General features: G+C 68.8%; 3 protein-coding genes across 5 annotated transcripts; 2 read left to right on the forward strand and 1 right to left on the reverse strand.

The window, feature by feature from the left end:
- The first annotated feature begins 4,186 nt into the window (after positions 1 to 4,186).
- SCRN2 (secernin 2) lies at positions 4,187 to 6,782 on the forward strand. Of its 3 annotated transcripts, none has more exons than XM_084275704.1 (9): positions 4,187 to 4,221; positions 4,539 to 4,710; positions 4,820 to 5,001; positions 5,093 to 5,292; positions 5,372 to 5,587; positions 5,694 to 5,859; positions 5,978 to 6,155; positions 6,269 to 6,438; positions 6,525 to 6,782. In XM_084275704.1, the coding sequence occupies exons 2-8, from the start codon at positions 4,540 to 4,542 to the stop codon at positions 6,425 to 6,427; spliced, it is 1,272 nt and encodes a 423-aa protein (XP_084131830.1). In that variant the 5' UTR covers positions 4,187 to 4,221; position 4,539; the 3' UTR covers positions 6,428 to 6,438; positions 6,525 to 6,782. The 3 variants fall into 3 exon arrangements, with proteins under 3 accessions (XP_084131830.1, XP_084131831.1, XP_084131829.1); XM_084275705.1 differs by having other exon boundaries at positions 6,582 to 6,782; XM_084275703.1 differs by having other exon boundaries at positions 6,269 to 6,782.
- Positions 6,774 to 9,457, reverse strand: LRRC46 (leucine rich repeat containing 46; the record flags this gene model as incomplete). The annotated part of the gene is made up of 7 exons (XM_084275360.1): positions 6,774 to 7,159; positions 7,298 to 7,458; positions 7,739 to 7,808; positions 8,437 to 8,546; positions 8,724 to 8,770; positions 9,181 to 9,292; positions 9,372 to 9,457. Coding segments are annotated over 7 exons (972 nt in total), but the record flags the coding sequence as incomplete, so codon positions are not given.
- A 527-nt stretch (positions 9,458 to 9,984) lies between these two features.
- MRPL10 (mitochondrial ribosomal protein L10) lies at positions 9,985 to 12,637 on the forward strand. The gene is made up of 5 exons (XM_084275708.1): positions 9,985 to 10,032; positions 10,191 to 10,360; positions 11,349 to 11,513; positions 11,644 to 11,788; positions 12,029 to 12,637. The coding sequence occupies exons 1-5, from the start codon at positions 9,996 to 9,998 to the stop codon at positions 12,280 to 12,282; spliced, it is 771 nt and encodes a 256-aa protein (XP_084131834.1). The 5' UTR covers positions 9,985 to 9,995; the 3' UTR covers positions 12,283 to 12,637.
- The last annotated feature ends 751 nt before the right edge of the window (positions 12,638 to 13,388 follow it).

A 13,388-nucleotide genomic window follows, 5' to 3' on the forward strand; every position in this document is an offset into this window, starting at 1 on the left:
AAATCTTCTCTCCCTCTCCGGAGGCCGCTGGCAGGCGCGGGGCTGTTTGGGAGGAACATCAGTGGGAGCCGAAGGAGCAGGCGCTGCCCGGGCACGTTCGGCCCAAAGGGGAGGAAGGAGAAAGGGAGAGAGGAGAAACCCGGGAGCCTTCGCTCGGGGAGGGTGGCTGCAGCCCCCTGGCCCCCTCCCCATGTTCCCCCCCACAACCCATCACTATCCCGGGTTCAGCCCCCCACACACACCCCCCATGCCAGCCCTACTCTTTCACCACCCGTGAGGTTTTGGGGACCCTCAGAGGGGGCACGCAGAGGCTCAAGGGGTACCCAAAGCCTGGGGATGCTGGGCTGGCGGGGGTCCCACACCCCCAGAGCCCCACTTTGGCTGGGGGGTTGGGGGGTATGAACCCTTTTTTCAGCCCAAATTCAAGCTAAACTGGGGGTGTGTGGGGGGTGTGTGTGTGTGTTCAAGGGGGGGTAAAGGAAGGAAAACCAGTCGATGAATAGAAGTCCTGCTTGAATGTGAGCCAGGGGGAGGGGAGGGGGGGGCTGCGGGGGTCTGGGGGCTGCGGCGGGCGCGTGGCGCGGCGGCGGGCGGTTGCCCAAGCGCACACCTGCAGCTTTCCCACACCCACCGCCGCGGCCTCGGGCGGGAAGCACATGGGGCGGCCGCGGCCCCGGGAAAGCCGGGGCGGCCACATTCCTCCGGCCTGGCAAGGCCGCGCTGCCCGCCGCCCCGAGACCCCCGCCTCTCCCCCCCCCCCCGGCGCCCCGTGGCTGTCCCTCCCTGGGGACCCCGGGACTGGGTAGGGGTGGGAATCCCCCACACACACCCCCCACACCCCCATGGCATGCTGCTTGTCCTGCTGGGGGACCCCACTGGGGGCTGCAGCCAGCTCCCCATGCATGCTACAGGTTCCTCGGGGACCCCATATCTCCAGGGGACCCTCCCCAATCCCACCCCGTGCATGCTGCCTGTCCCACTGTGGCCCCGTAGCCGTCCCTCCCCGGGATCCCGTCTCTCCAGGGGACCTCTGCTTGTCCCCCCGTGCATGCTGCCTGTCCCCCCGGGGAGCCTTTAGCTGTCCCTTCCCAGGTCCCTGTATCTCCTGGGGACACCCCAGGGCATCCCCCACAGTGGACCCCCCATCTTTCCTCCCTCAGGGCCATCTCCCTTTCCCCAGAGGACCCCATATCTGTCCTTCTCCCCTGGATGGCAGTCCCCAAAACTGGATTGTTGGACCTTTTGGGTCTTATCCCCCCAATTTTGGCAGAACGCCTCGGACACGGAAGGAGATGCTGAACCTGGGACCTGGGTGGGGGGTGTCTGGGGGACAGCGCTGGGGCTGGGTGTGCTGGGGCTCACAGGGTTGTCGGGGTATCTAGGGTTCCCCACAGCTGGCACCAGTTCACACCAGTTGGGAATCTGGGGAGGGGGAAGAATGGTGCGGGGGGGTGGGGGGGGCAATCTCCCAGCATGGTCCCATCCTGGGGGTTCTTGGGGTCCGTGCTGGGGGCTGTGGGGGCTGCCTGGGCTCAGAGCACCCTGAGGTCTTGGGGGGGAGGGGGGGGGGGGGAAGGAGTGGAGGTGAAGTCGAGTGGGGTCCGTGCCCAGAGGGCACCCCGATGCCTTCAGTTTTGATGGTTTTATTATTATTATTAATTATTAATTAATATTATTAATTATTATTATTATTTTATTAAGGTGAAGCCAGGCTTTGCCACTTGGGCAGAGTGGACGTCTGGGGCCAAAGCCGTGGCCACGGGCCTCATGGATGTCGGGCGGTGGGGGTGTGAGTGTTGTGGGGGGGGGTAGGACCCCTCGCAGGGTCCCATCCCCATCCCCATCGGTGCACCAGGGGCAGCCCCACCACCCCCTGGGGCCGGGGACGAGCTGTGGGGCCGGAGAAACCCAGCACGAGGTGAAGTCTCGCTGGGAGGGGTCCCCAGTGACGCGTCCCCAGCCCCGGCACGGCCCCCACTGTCCCTGTCCCTCCGCAGGACTCGGGTGACCCGGGCTGCCCGCAGCTCTCGAAGGACGGTCCCCGAGTCCGGCAGGCGCCTTTTCCAGCACAAAACTCCCCCCTTGGGTGGGATTTCACCTCCCGAAGGGACCCCGGGAGGGGGCAGCTCGGGACCCTCCCCAGGATGCCGCCGCTTTGTGCCGGTGACCCATCGGCAGCGGCTGGGGGGGGGCTCCGGAGCACCTCGGGGACCCCCACGCTGCAGCCAACCGGGGCAGGTTTAAGGCTGGGTGAGGGGGGGGGGCTGCACCTGGGGCACCCCAAGGGTGGCAAGCACCCAGCAGGGTGGGGGTCCCACAGTGACACAACCCCACCGAGCTGCCCCCCCACCCCACCCCCTCCCCTCCCAGGCTCGGAGCTGGGGGGCTGCGAGGAGGAGCCCCAGGTGTGCTCAGCCCCCGCACCCCCCCCCCCGGGGCTCTGCCTGCCGCGATGGGGCAATGAAGGCTGTAAAACCGGGTGGGGAAGGACGGAGGCCGGCTCCCACCCGCCGAAACCAGTCCAGCCTGCTGCGGCGTGGGGATCCCGGCCCCGCGCCCCGAACCGCCGCGTCTCCCACCCCCGAGCCGCCTCCCCCGGGGCAGGGAGGAACCGGCCCAGCCGGGGCCCCGGGCGTCCCCCCCCCCACCACCACACACACCCCGCACCGAGCCCCGGGCGGAGTGGGGGGCAGATGGCTGCGGGGGATGAAGGGGAGCGGGGAACCCCCAAGAACGGGGTGGCCCGAGGTGTGCTGGGGCGGGGGGCGAGGGGAGCATCCCTCCCTCTTTCTCCCCCCCCCCTCCCCGCCCCGGGAGGGGATTGTTTGTGCTGTGAAGAGGCTGCAGGGCTGTGGGGTTGGGTTTTGTACTGGAATAAACGCCGCGTGTTTTCCACCCCCCGGCTCTCCGGCTCCTTCTCTGCCAGGGGATCCCGGCACCCCGACCCCCACCCACCCACCTACCTCTGCCAGGAGACCCTGGCACCCCGACCCCCACCCACCTCTGCCAGGAGACCCCAGCACCCCGACCCCCACCCACTCACCTCTGCCAGGAGACCCCGGCACCCCGACCCCCACCCACCTCTGCCAGGAGACCCCAGCACCCCGACCCCCACCCACTCACCTCTGCCAGGAGACCCCGGCACCCCGACCCCCACCCACCTCTGCCAGGAGACCCCGGCACCCCGACCCCCACCCACTCACTTCTGCCAGGAGACCCCGGCACCCCGACCCCCACTCACTCACCTCTGCCGGGAGACCCCAGCACCCCGACCCACCCACCTCTGCCGGGGGACCCCGGCATCCCACCCACCCCCCCCCCAACCCTGTCCTCCTGCCTCTGGGGCTGCTCGGGATGGGGATGCGGGGAGCGTGGGGATGGGTGGGTGGGTGGGTGGGTGAGTGACCCCGAGTGAGGACCAGCTGAGCCCCCCCCAGGTAGGGCTGCATCCTGCACCCCTTTGGCCCAGCCTCGGAGGCCGGGATGCGCCGGGCGGGCGCCCAGGGTCCCCCCCCACGGGCAGGGTGCTGCCCGGCAGGTCTGCCTGCATACCGCGGGGCGGGCGTGCCGCGCAGGGCGCTGCCCACGCGGGGTGCTGCCCACTGGGGACACTGCCCACGCCGGGTGCTGCCCACGGGTGTAGTACCCGCATAGGGTGCTGCCCATGGGGGGGGGGGGGGGGCTACAACCCACAAAGGGTGCTGCCCATGGGGGTACTACCTACGCGGGGTGCTGCCCACGGGGGATATTACCCACGCAGGGTGCTGCCCACGGGGGTGCTGCCCACGAGGGTATTACCTGCACAGGGTGCTGCCCACGGGGGATATTACGCAGGGTGCTGCCCGCGGGGGTATCACCCACGAGGGGTGCTGCCCACGGAGGGTATTACCCACGCAGGGTGGCTGCCCATGGGGGTGATACCCACGGGGGTACCACCCCCGCAGGGTGCTGCCCACGGGATCTCTGCCCCACGGGACCCCCCCACGGCTCGTCCCTGGGTGCCCCGTCCCTGTCCCATGCGGGGGACACGAACCGGGACCCCCGCCCACGGGTTCCTTTGGGGTCTGGTACCCCAGGGGGTTCCGGTACCGGTGGCCGCCCTCGCTCGCTGCCGCCGTGCGACCTCCGGCCACGGGGCGCCGCCGTCGCCCGGACGGGGCGGGCCGGGACCGGGCGGCGGGGCGGGACCAGGCGGCGGCGGCCCCGCGGAAGCAGCGGCAGGTGCGTGGGGTCGGCGGGTCCCGGGAAGGGGGCTCGTACCCAGGAAGGGGATTCCCGGGATCCGGGGCTGGTACAGGGGCTCCGGTTACTGGGGCTGTGCGGGCGGAGGTCTCCGGTCTGTGCTGAGCTGCGGCAGGAGGTGCCACCCCTGCGTGGGGTCCCTGATATCCCCCAGGTGCAGGGACCACGCCATCCCCCAGCCACCCCCTCCCATGGCCCCCAGCATCCTCACCTCTGCCAGACCCAAAGGGACTCTAGGGGCAAGGGTGTGACATCCCCCTCGGTGCCCCCCACCCCATCCCCTCCCCCCGGTTTAGGATGGCGGGGCAGGATCCCACCCCCTCGTGCTGCGACTGCTTCGTGGCGCTGCCGCCACACACCGCGGCGCCCGCCGTCATCTTCGGCAAGAACGCCGACCGCCCGCGCCACGAGGTGCAGGAGATCGTCCACGTCCCCGCCGCCATCCACCGTCCCGGGGACAAAGTCCAGGTGAGACCAAGCTGGGGGCCAGGCTGGCTGCGGGAGGACGGTGCACTGAGTGCGCCAGGCCTCAGCCCACCTCTGTGCCATCCCCCCACACCTCCCACCACCACCACAGTGCACCTACGTGGAGATCGAGCAGGTGGAGAGGACCCACGCGGTGGTGCTGAGCCGTCCCGCCTGGCTGTGGGGTGCAGAGATGGGTGCCAACGAACATGGGGTCTGTGTGGGTAACGAGGGCGTCTGGACCCGGGAGCCTGTGGGGGAGGATGAGGCACTGCTGGGGATGGACCTGGTGAGGTGAGGACTGTCCCCTGTGTGTGTGTGTCCCCTGCCTGCTGCCCCACGCCGTGCCCTGCAGCCAGCCGATGGGGTGCTGCCGGCACGCTAGGCTGGGTTTGGAGAGGGGCAGCTCTGCCCGGGAGGCTCTGGAGGTGATCGTGGCCTTGCTGGAGCGCTACGGCCAAGGAGGGAGCTGCAAGGAGGAGCCGGTACCCTTCATCTACCACAACACCTTCCTGCTGGCTGACCGCACCGAGGCCTGGGTGCTGGAGACAGCCGGCCGGTACTGGGCAGCCCAGCAGATCCAAGGTGAAGGCGTGCTGGTTGTACTGGGAGGATGGGGAGCCTGGCACCCCGGGGCCTGACCTCTCTGCTTTGACGTTTGCAGAGGGCAGCCGCAACATTTCCAACCAGCTCAGCATCGGGAGCGAGATCACGGCCGAGCACGCGGGGCTGCGGCAGCGAGCCCGGAGCCAGGGCTGGTGGAGCGGGGATGGTGAGTTCAGCTTCGCCGACGTCTTCTCCCTGACACACCAGCCTGCCCGGATGGAAGCCGCCAAGGCCCGCTACCGCGCCGGCAAGGAGATGCTGCGGCAGCACGCAGGTGGGGATGGGGACAGGGGGGACATGGGGGCGACCACCCGTGGCTCAACCCCACCTCCACGCTCTCTGAGGAGCTGGAGGTGACGTGGCTGCGCCTCGCCTGCCAGGTGGCATCACGGCGGAGACGCTCATGGCTGTGCTGCGGGATAAGGCCAGCGGGATCTGTGTGGACTCGGAGGGGTTCCGCACAGCGGGCAGCATGGTGTCCGTGCTGCCCCGGGACCCTGCCCTGCCCTGCGTCCACTTCTTCACAGCCACCCCTGACCCCTCGAGGTGAGGGCGCCGGGAGGGACAGCTCTGCCTCAGGGGCGATGGGGACGAGCATCCCTGGGGAGCAGCATCCGTCCCCGTGCTCGGCCGGTCCTGAGTCCGCGGTGCTGTTCTCTGTCAGGTCCGTCTTCAAGCCCTTCATCTTCGTGGCCGGTCTCAAGCCCGTGCCACAGGTGAGGTCTCCCACCTTCCAAGATGACCCTGCCAAGCAGATCCCGCGGTTCCAGAGGACGGTCGATCGGCGACACGAGCTCTACCGCCGGCACCAGGCTGCGCTGGAGCTGATGGAGAGGGACGAGGTACCACAGACCCTTCCCCAGCCACCGCTGCCCCTGGGGTGATGTGGGGGGGGGCAGTTGAATTCCCCATGGGTGCCCGGTCTCAGCTCTCCTCCTTCCCCTGACACTGCCAGGAGCGGGGCCGCAAACTCCTGGAAGCACTGGGGGCCCTGGAGAAGCAGGGCCTGGAGGGGATCAACGCGCTGCTGGGGGGGACGGTGGCCCCCCGCCCAGAAGAGCTGGCTGACCTCTTCTTCGACTGCGTGCAGGCAGAGATGAAGTTTTACACATAAACTCCACGCAGGTGGGTGGGCTCAGTCCCTGTGTGTCCCTCCCCCCCACTCTGGCTTTGCTCCTGGATAAGGAAACCTGAACAGCTCGAATCTCCAGCCCTGCCTGGGGGAACGGAGCTTCCAGCCCCCTAACTCACCCCGGTTCCTTTTTGAGAGGTGGCTGTGGCCTGAAACCTGAGCGCAGGGAGAAGGAGAGTGACATGGAGCGGGGTTTGGAGTCCCCCTCACAGCCCCGTGGGTCTTAAGCCCACTGTGGGGCAGAGCTGCCCGTGCTTGGCCCCTCTGGGGCTGGCTGTGAGGCTGGGGGCTCCATGGCAGACCAGGCTGGCAGAGGAATAAAGAGGCTTTAATCTGAGCTGTGTGGTGCCATCCCAGCCTGGGGTGTTTGGGGGAACTGCCTGTTTCTTGCTCCTTTGGGGCGAGTCTTCTCCTCTGGAGCTTTGCTCTGGGGCTGGCTCCTGCCTGGAGCTCGCTGGGGCTGCTCACCGGGCCCTGGCAGGGGTGGCAGCTGCAGCCCTGGCTTCTTTTGGGGATGGGGCCCATTGGGGTCTGGGACCGTGGGGCAGGCAGCTCCCTCCCTGCCTGGGCTGGGCGGTGCTGGAGGCAGCAGCAGATCCCGATGCTCCCGCAGCTCCTCCAGCTCTTCCAGACGGGTCTGGTGGTCATCCAGGGCCTCCCTCCGCCTCCACCGTGAGCGCCCGGCCAGCTCCTGGTGTAAATCCACAAAGAAATCTGCTGGGGAGAGAGGGAAGGAGGGTTACAGGAGACCTGATGCCCCCAGCCGAGCTCCCCACCGCTCCTGTCACCCCTGGGGACAGGCTGGGGCTGCTTAACCCCGAGCATGACACGCGTCCTGCTTGGTTTGGGCACCTCTGCCTGTGGTAAAAGGGCCGCTCAGCTCAGAGAGCAGCTCAGCATCTTCATCCTCACTGCTGGGAGAGCTTTCTTCCTCCTCTTCCTCCCCCAGGTTGCCACAGACTTGCTGGGCATCCAGCTCCAGGAGGTGGGGCAGGGCTCCCACCACCAGCTCTCTGCAAGCACCAAAGGGAGAGCAGATGTTCCCCCCCCACCCCACAGCATCACCTCAGGGCTGGGAGCAGGTTGGGGTGACACCAAATCCTCCCCCCAGCACCCCCTCCCCAGCACCGCTTCACACAGCCCATCCCACAGCCTGGGCTGGGTGGAGGGCAGGGATTTGGGTTTCGGGGGTTTGGGAAGGGGGGGGTCAGGCTGTGTTTGATTTTTGGGGCTGGTGTGTAGCCCGCTGAGGGGGTCTGTGTGGTTTGGGGGGGCTGCCAGCCCCTGACCCACCTGTATCCATGCTGGTGGGTGCATTCGTTCCCCGTCAGGTCAAGGTGACGGAGGCTGCGGGGCAGCTCGTCTGAGGGGAACAAAGGGAAGGTGGGAAGGTGAGACCAGACCTGAGGCCCCCACACACCAAATCCCTGCACCCTCCACCTCCCATGGCTCTTCACCCACTCCCGAGGCGACAGCCCTGCTGCAGGAAGCAGTCTCTCCCCTCCCAGCTGGGGAAACTGAGGCAGGGAGGGAATGCATAATTGCACACACCTCCTGTGAAAGCAGGGCAGGGAGGGTTCCCCTCCCCAGACCCTCACTGTTCCCTCTCTCCTGTCTGCAAGCAGAGGGCCTGGTGCCACAGCAGCCACACTACAGAGAATGAGAGGGAGACACTATCCCTCTGCCCCTCCCTCTCCTGCCAAAAATCACCCTCAGGAGGAGCTGGCCAGGAGGGGTTGTCAGGGCTGGAGCAGCTTTGCCATGAGGGGGGCTGAAATCCCCCAGATTTCACCTGAGCAGCTGAAATGTTCTGCCAAAGCAGGACACGAGGTGGAAGCAGACACCTGGAAGGGACAGGGCAGACCTGGGCACAGGGCTCCTCCGGTGTCACCCTGGGCCGTGCAGGTGGGACCCCAAAACCAACGACCCTGGCACCCGAGGCAGCTCTTGGGCAGAGCCAGGTCACATCCAGCCCCGTTCCTGCCTCCCACCTGGGTCCAGGGCCTGGATCTGGTTGTGGGACAAGTCCAGGACACGCAGGTGCCGCAGGGGCAGCAGGTTCTCCACTCTGTGGATGTGGTTTCCAGCCAGGGAGAGGAAGCTGCAGGGCACAGGGAGGGCAGTGGGGTGAGGTGGGGGGACACCACACCCCCCAGGGTCAGGGCCAGCGGCACGGGGCTGTCAGGGGCTGCAACTCGGCTCCACCAAGGGCAGGAGAGAGCCCTGCTCTCCTCTGGCCATGGAAAACAGTCTCTCTGGGGGCAGGAGGTGCCCGTACCGCAGGTTGGGAGAGCAGCCCAGGTTCTCCATCTTCTTGATTTTGTTCTGGAAAAAAAAAAAAAGCAGCAAACAAACCCCAAACTAAACCACAAAGTGACACGTTTTCCCACTGCACGAAAACATCAGAGTTTGGGAGCACCCTGGGCTTGCTCCAGCCTCACAGAGCCAAGGTGATGTCCCACCAATGGCCACGGATGCTGTACAGGGAGGGGTGTGGGGCTGTGGGGGTGTGGGGAGCCGGGCAGGGTGCAGGGAGGAGCCTCAGGCCCCTCATAGGGAGTTGAGAAGCACCAGATGGCTGATGCCATCCCATCCGTGGTACTGTCATGCTGCCAGCCCCTCTGGCACAGCTCAGCAGCAGCACTGGGGGGTGTCTGTGGTCCCCCCCGAAGAGGCCTTCACCTGCAGAACCGGTGCTGGTCCCTGCTGCCCCCGCAGCTGCCGGAGTGTCGTACCTGCTGCAGGTGGAGGCTGCGAATCTCCCGCAGGCTCTGGAGCCTCCCGATAGCACCGATGTCCTCCTGGTCCAAGCAGACACTTGAGGATGAGGATGGCAGTTCCGTGGACCTAGAGAAAGGGGGATGCTCGCTGTGCCCTCTGTGCCCAGAGACCCCTCCCCGCCAGCCGGGCTGGGGCAGGTTCTCACCGGCTCCGGGGGTGCAGGGGATCCGCCAGCAGAGGCAGGCTCCTCGCGGCGATGAGGCTGCCGGTGAGGGTCACCCCGGGGGATGTCTGCTCGTGGGCTGTGGGGAAACCCAGAGTGAGGGGGCTGGGGCAGCAGGAGCCAGCCCCCCCCGTGCCCCCTCTCCGTACCCCCCTGGCCTGACACATAATCAGGCCGCCAATAACTCACCCCCGAGCGGGGTATCCCCCTGCCTGGCCACAGCAGGGAGGCGGCCCGTGTCCTTGCCCCCTCCTGGGGCGCCCGGGCGGCTGTGCCGTGGGGGCTGTGCCGGCCCCCCCGCTGCCAGCGGGGGGAAGGGTGCTGAGGCGATGGGGGGCAGGCACCGGGCGGGGGCGGGCAGTGAGGCCTCCGCCGAGCTGGAGGGGATCCGCGCTGGGACCCCCAAGTGGGGCAGAGACACGCCGGGCCCGTCGGGGACCATGGGGCGGGGGGGGTGGGTCTGCGGGTTGGGGGTGTTACTGAGGCCGGCGCGTAGGCCGCAGCGTGCCCGTTGCTAGGAGACGGGCGGGGCGGGGCCTCCCTCGTCCTCCCCGCGCATGCGCGCCCGCAGTCCTCCTCCTTCCCGCCAGCCTTTGCGCGGCGAAGATGGCGGCGCTGAGCGGGGTGGCGCCGTGGTCCCGGGGTGAGCGGAGCGGCGGCTCGGCGGGGCCGGCAGCCCGGCGGGGCTGGGGCGGGACGGCGTGCGAGGGCCCGGCCTTACCCTCGCGGCTCCTGTCCCGCTCCGCCGGGGCCTGGGCGCCCCGCGCTGCCCGTGTGCCCTCTCCCTGTCTCCCCCCGCAGGCTGGCTGCCCGCGCTGCAGCCCGTCCGCCGCGGCTCCAAGGCGGTCACCCGGCACTGGAAGGCCATGCACTTCCAGCGCCAGAAGCTCATGGCCGTCACCGAGTACGTGGCCCCGCGGCCGGCCGTCCCCCCGCACTGCCTGGGCCCCAGGAAGGAGAAGCACGAAGAGGTAAAATACCGCGGCCGGCCCCGGGGTTGGGGGGGGGGGGCGGCGGTTTGTGAGCCCCCTCCTCATCCTGGGGGGGTACTGACCTCGGGGGGGGGGCGGTTTGTGAGCCCCCTCCTCACCCCGGGGGGATACAGACCTCGGGGGGGGGGCGGTTTGTGAGCCCCCTCCTCACCCCGGGAGGGTACGGACCTCGTGGGGGGGCGGTTTGTGAGCCCCCTCCTCACCCCGGGGGGATACAGACCTCGGGGGGGGGGGGGGGGGCGGTTTGTGAGCCCCCTCCTCACCCTGGGGGGTACGGACCTCGTGGGGGGGGGGGCGGTTTGTGAGCCCCCTCCTCACCCCGGGGGGGTACAGACCTCGGGGGTGGGGGGCGGTTTGTGAGCCCCCTCCTCACCCCGGGGGGGGGTACGGACCTCGGGGGGGGGGAGGTTTGTGAGCCCCCTCCTCACCCCGGGGGGATACAGACCTCGGGGGGGGGGTTGTGAGCCCCCTCCTCACCCCGGGGGGATACAGACCTCGGGGGGGGGGGGGCGGTTTGTGAGCCCCCTCCTCACCCCGGAGGGATACAGACCTCGGGGGGGGGCGGTTTGTGAGCCCCCTCCTCAACCCGGGGAGATACAGACCTCGTGGGGGGGGGGGGGCGGTTTGTGAGCCCCCTCTTCACCCCGGGGGGGGTACAGACCTCTTGGGGGGGGTGGTTTGTGAGCCCCCTCCTCACCCTGGGGGAATACAGACCTTTGGGGGGGGCGGTTTGTGAGCCCCCTCCTCACCCCAGGGAGATACAGACCTCGGGGGGTGTGTGTGTGTGTGTGTGTAGAGGGGTGTTGCCTCCCCTTCTCATCCCCCTGGGCTGCCCCAGCTGGGAGTCCCGGGGCTGGAAGCCGGGTGAGCCCCGCTGTGTGGCAGCACCGAGGCACCCGACGCCGGCTCAGGGGTGAGGGGCCGGTTTGCCCCTTCCCCACAGCCCACCGCTGCTCCCGCCCTTCAGGACAACGGCTACGCCCGGCTGCTGCGGCGGCAGGTGGCAGAGGTGCTGCGGAGCAGCAGGATGATCGCCGTCTGCCACTACAACTCCATGCCCGACGAGGACGTGGTGCTGCTGAGGCAGTACCTCAGGAAGCACAACATCCAGGTCAAGTTCGTCCTCAACGAGGTGAGGACCAGGAGCTGCCGGGGCTGAGCCTGGCCGGCTTGTGGCAGGGGAGGCAGAGGGGAGATGGGATGGGTGAAGAGCAACCCCCACGCAGCCCTGCTTGCCCCTCTTGAGAGCCGTCTCTTGCCAGATTATCCGCCCCGTGCTGTCCGAGTCCAAGTACAGGAACCTCCTGCCCCTCTTCGTGTCGCGCAACATCCTGCTGGTGAGCCGGGAAGCCAGGGCGAAGGAGATGCTGCGGGTGCTGAAGGGGGTGCCACAGGTCAACCTCCTGGGTGAGAGCCTCCCCTGCCCCCCCAGCTGCCGGCACCGGGCTCGGGGCTCCGCTCCGGTGCTGGGGAGCGGTGCTCCCTCGGGATAACGGGATCTGGGATGGCTGCTGTGCCTGTTGAAACGAGGGGATGGATGGTGAGGGGTGGGGGAGCTGTGTGCAGGACCAAGCCCTTCCTCGGGTGCCTGGGGGAGACAAAAAGCCCCTCATCTCCCGTCCCCCCACCTCTGCTCCTCCCTCCCAGGCGCCTGCATCGACGACACCATCCTGAGCAGGCAGGGAGTGGAGAACTTCGCCAAGCTGCCCTCGCTGGAGACCACCCAGGGCCAGACAGTGGGTGCTCTGGCCCTCTTGCCCTCCCAAACGTCCTCCCTGCTCCAGCGTGGCTCCGCACACCTCACGGCGCTCCTGGATCAGCACATCAGCCGGCTGCAGGCCGGGCAGCAGGCAGGGAGCCCGGATGAGCCCCAGCCTGCCCAGAGCTCCGGGGCTCAGTGATGCTGGTCCCCGTGGCGGCTCTTCTCTGGCCGTGGGTTGGGTCGGGGGTGGGAGGTTTGGACCTGGGTGGGCATCCAGAGGTGGGACTGTGGGTCCTGCAGCATCACCAGCCTGTTCGGGGAGCCCTGGCCCTTCCCTTTGCTCCCAGCTCCGATGGTGCCTGGGAATGGCAGAGGGTGGCTGGGATCGGCCGGAGGAGGCAGAGCTGGTGGGGTCCGGTGGTGCTGCTGCCCGGGGGAGGATGGTGGGTGCCCCAAGACCCCCACACCCTCTGTGCTGGGGGGAGCATGCTGTGCCACTGCCTGAGCCATGGCTGTGCCATCCCGTCCTGCCCATTAAAGTGAGTGGTAATGGAGATGCTGGAGGTCTCATCTTGGATTTGGGGGGTGGGTGGGGTGGGGGGGTTCCAGCCCCTCAGTGTCATGGGGGGAGGCTGGGTGCTGCTCCAGGGCTGCCCTGGAGCTGGGGGGTGGGTGAGGGAAATGCTGGGGGGGGTAAAGCAAGGCTTTGGGGGTGAGAGACAGGATCCTGGGGGGGTGATGCTGATCCCGGGGGGTGATGCCGATCCCGGGGGTACCCCGGCTCCGCGTGGGTGGAGCTCGGGCCCTTTCCTTGGGGGCTGGGGGTGGGCTGGGGGCGGGTGGTGGGTGCCACCCGGCTGGGATCATCCCCCCCATCCCCACCCCGTACGGGAGAGGAACCGTCCCGTGGCTGGAGCCCTCCCCAGACCCGTGCGGAGGGTCGGTCCGGGTCTGTCCGTGCTCCGCCCGCGGGTGGGTCCGGCTCGGGATGCGCAGCCGGGGGGGATGGTCCCGGGGTCCCCGGCGGGTCCCCGGCGCTGGCGGCTCCGGTCCTCCAGGGTGCAGGGGGCAGAGCCGAGCGGCTCCGGCCCGGTGCCTCCGCCTCCTTCCGTGTTCCGCTTCCTGCAGCCGCCGGGCAGGATGCGACCGGTCCCGGCTGCCCGCCCGCCGCCCGCCCAGGTGAGCACCGGGGACCCGGCGTGGGGCGGGGGGGTCCAGCCCCGTGCCCACCCCCCTCCCCATCCCTTCCATCCTCCTCCCTCCCGCCAGCCGGTCCCTGCTGCAGCGGCTCCGGGGAGGGGGGGG

This window comes from Gallinula chloropus, assembly GCF_964237585.1.
Source record: "Gallinula chloropus genome assembly, chromosome: 26".
NCBI classification, from domain to species: Eukaryota; Metazoa; Chordata; class Aves; order Gruiformes; family Rallidae; genus Gallinula; species Gallinula chloropus.

Coding starts and splice junctions, on each gene's coding strand:
- SCRN2 (XM_084275703.1), top strand. CDS start 4,540: ATGGCGGGGCAGGATCCCACCCCCTCGTGCTGCGACTGCTTCGTGGCG. Junction 5,588..5,693: donor GATGCTGCGGCAGCACGCAG/GTGGGGATGGGG, acceptor CTCGCCTGCCAG/GTGGCATCACGGCGGAGACG. Junction 5,860..5,977: donor GCCACCCCTGACCCCTCGAG/GTGAGGGCGCCG, acceptor GTTCTCTGTCAG/GTCCGTCTTCAAGCCCTTCA.
- MRPL10 (XM_084275708.1), top strand. CDS start 9,996: ATGGCGGCGCTGAGCGGGGTGGCGCCGTGGTCCCGGG. Junction 10,033..10,190: donor GGTGGCGCCGTGGTCCCGGG/GTGAGCGGAGCG, acceptor CTCCCCCCGCAG/GCTGGCTGCCCGCGCTGCAG. Junction 11,514..11,643: donor TCAAGTTCGTCCTCAACGAG/GTGAGGACCAGG, acceptor GTCTCTTGCCAG/ATTATCCGCCCCGTGCTGTC.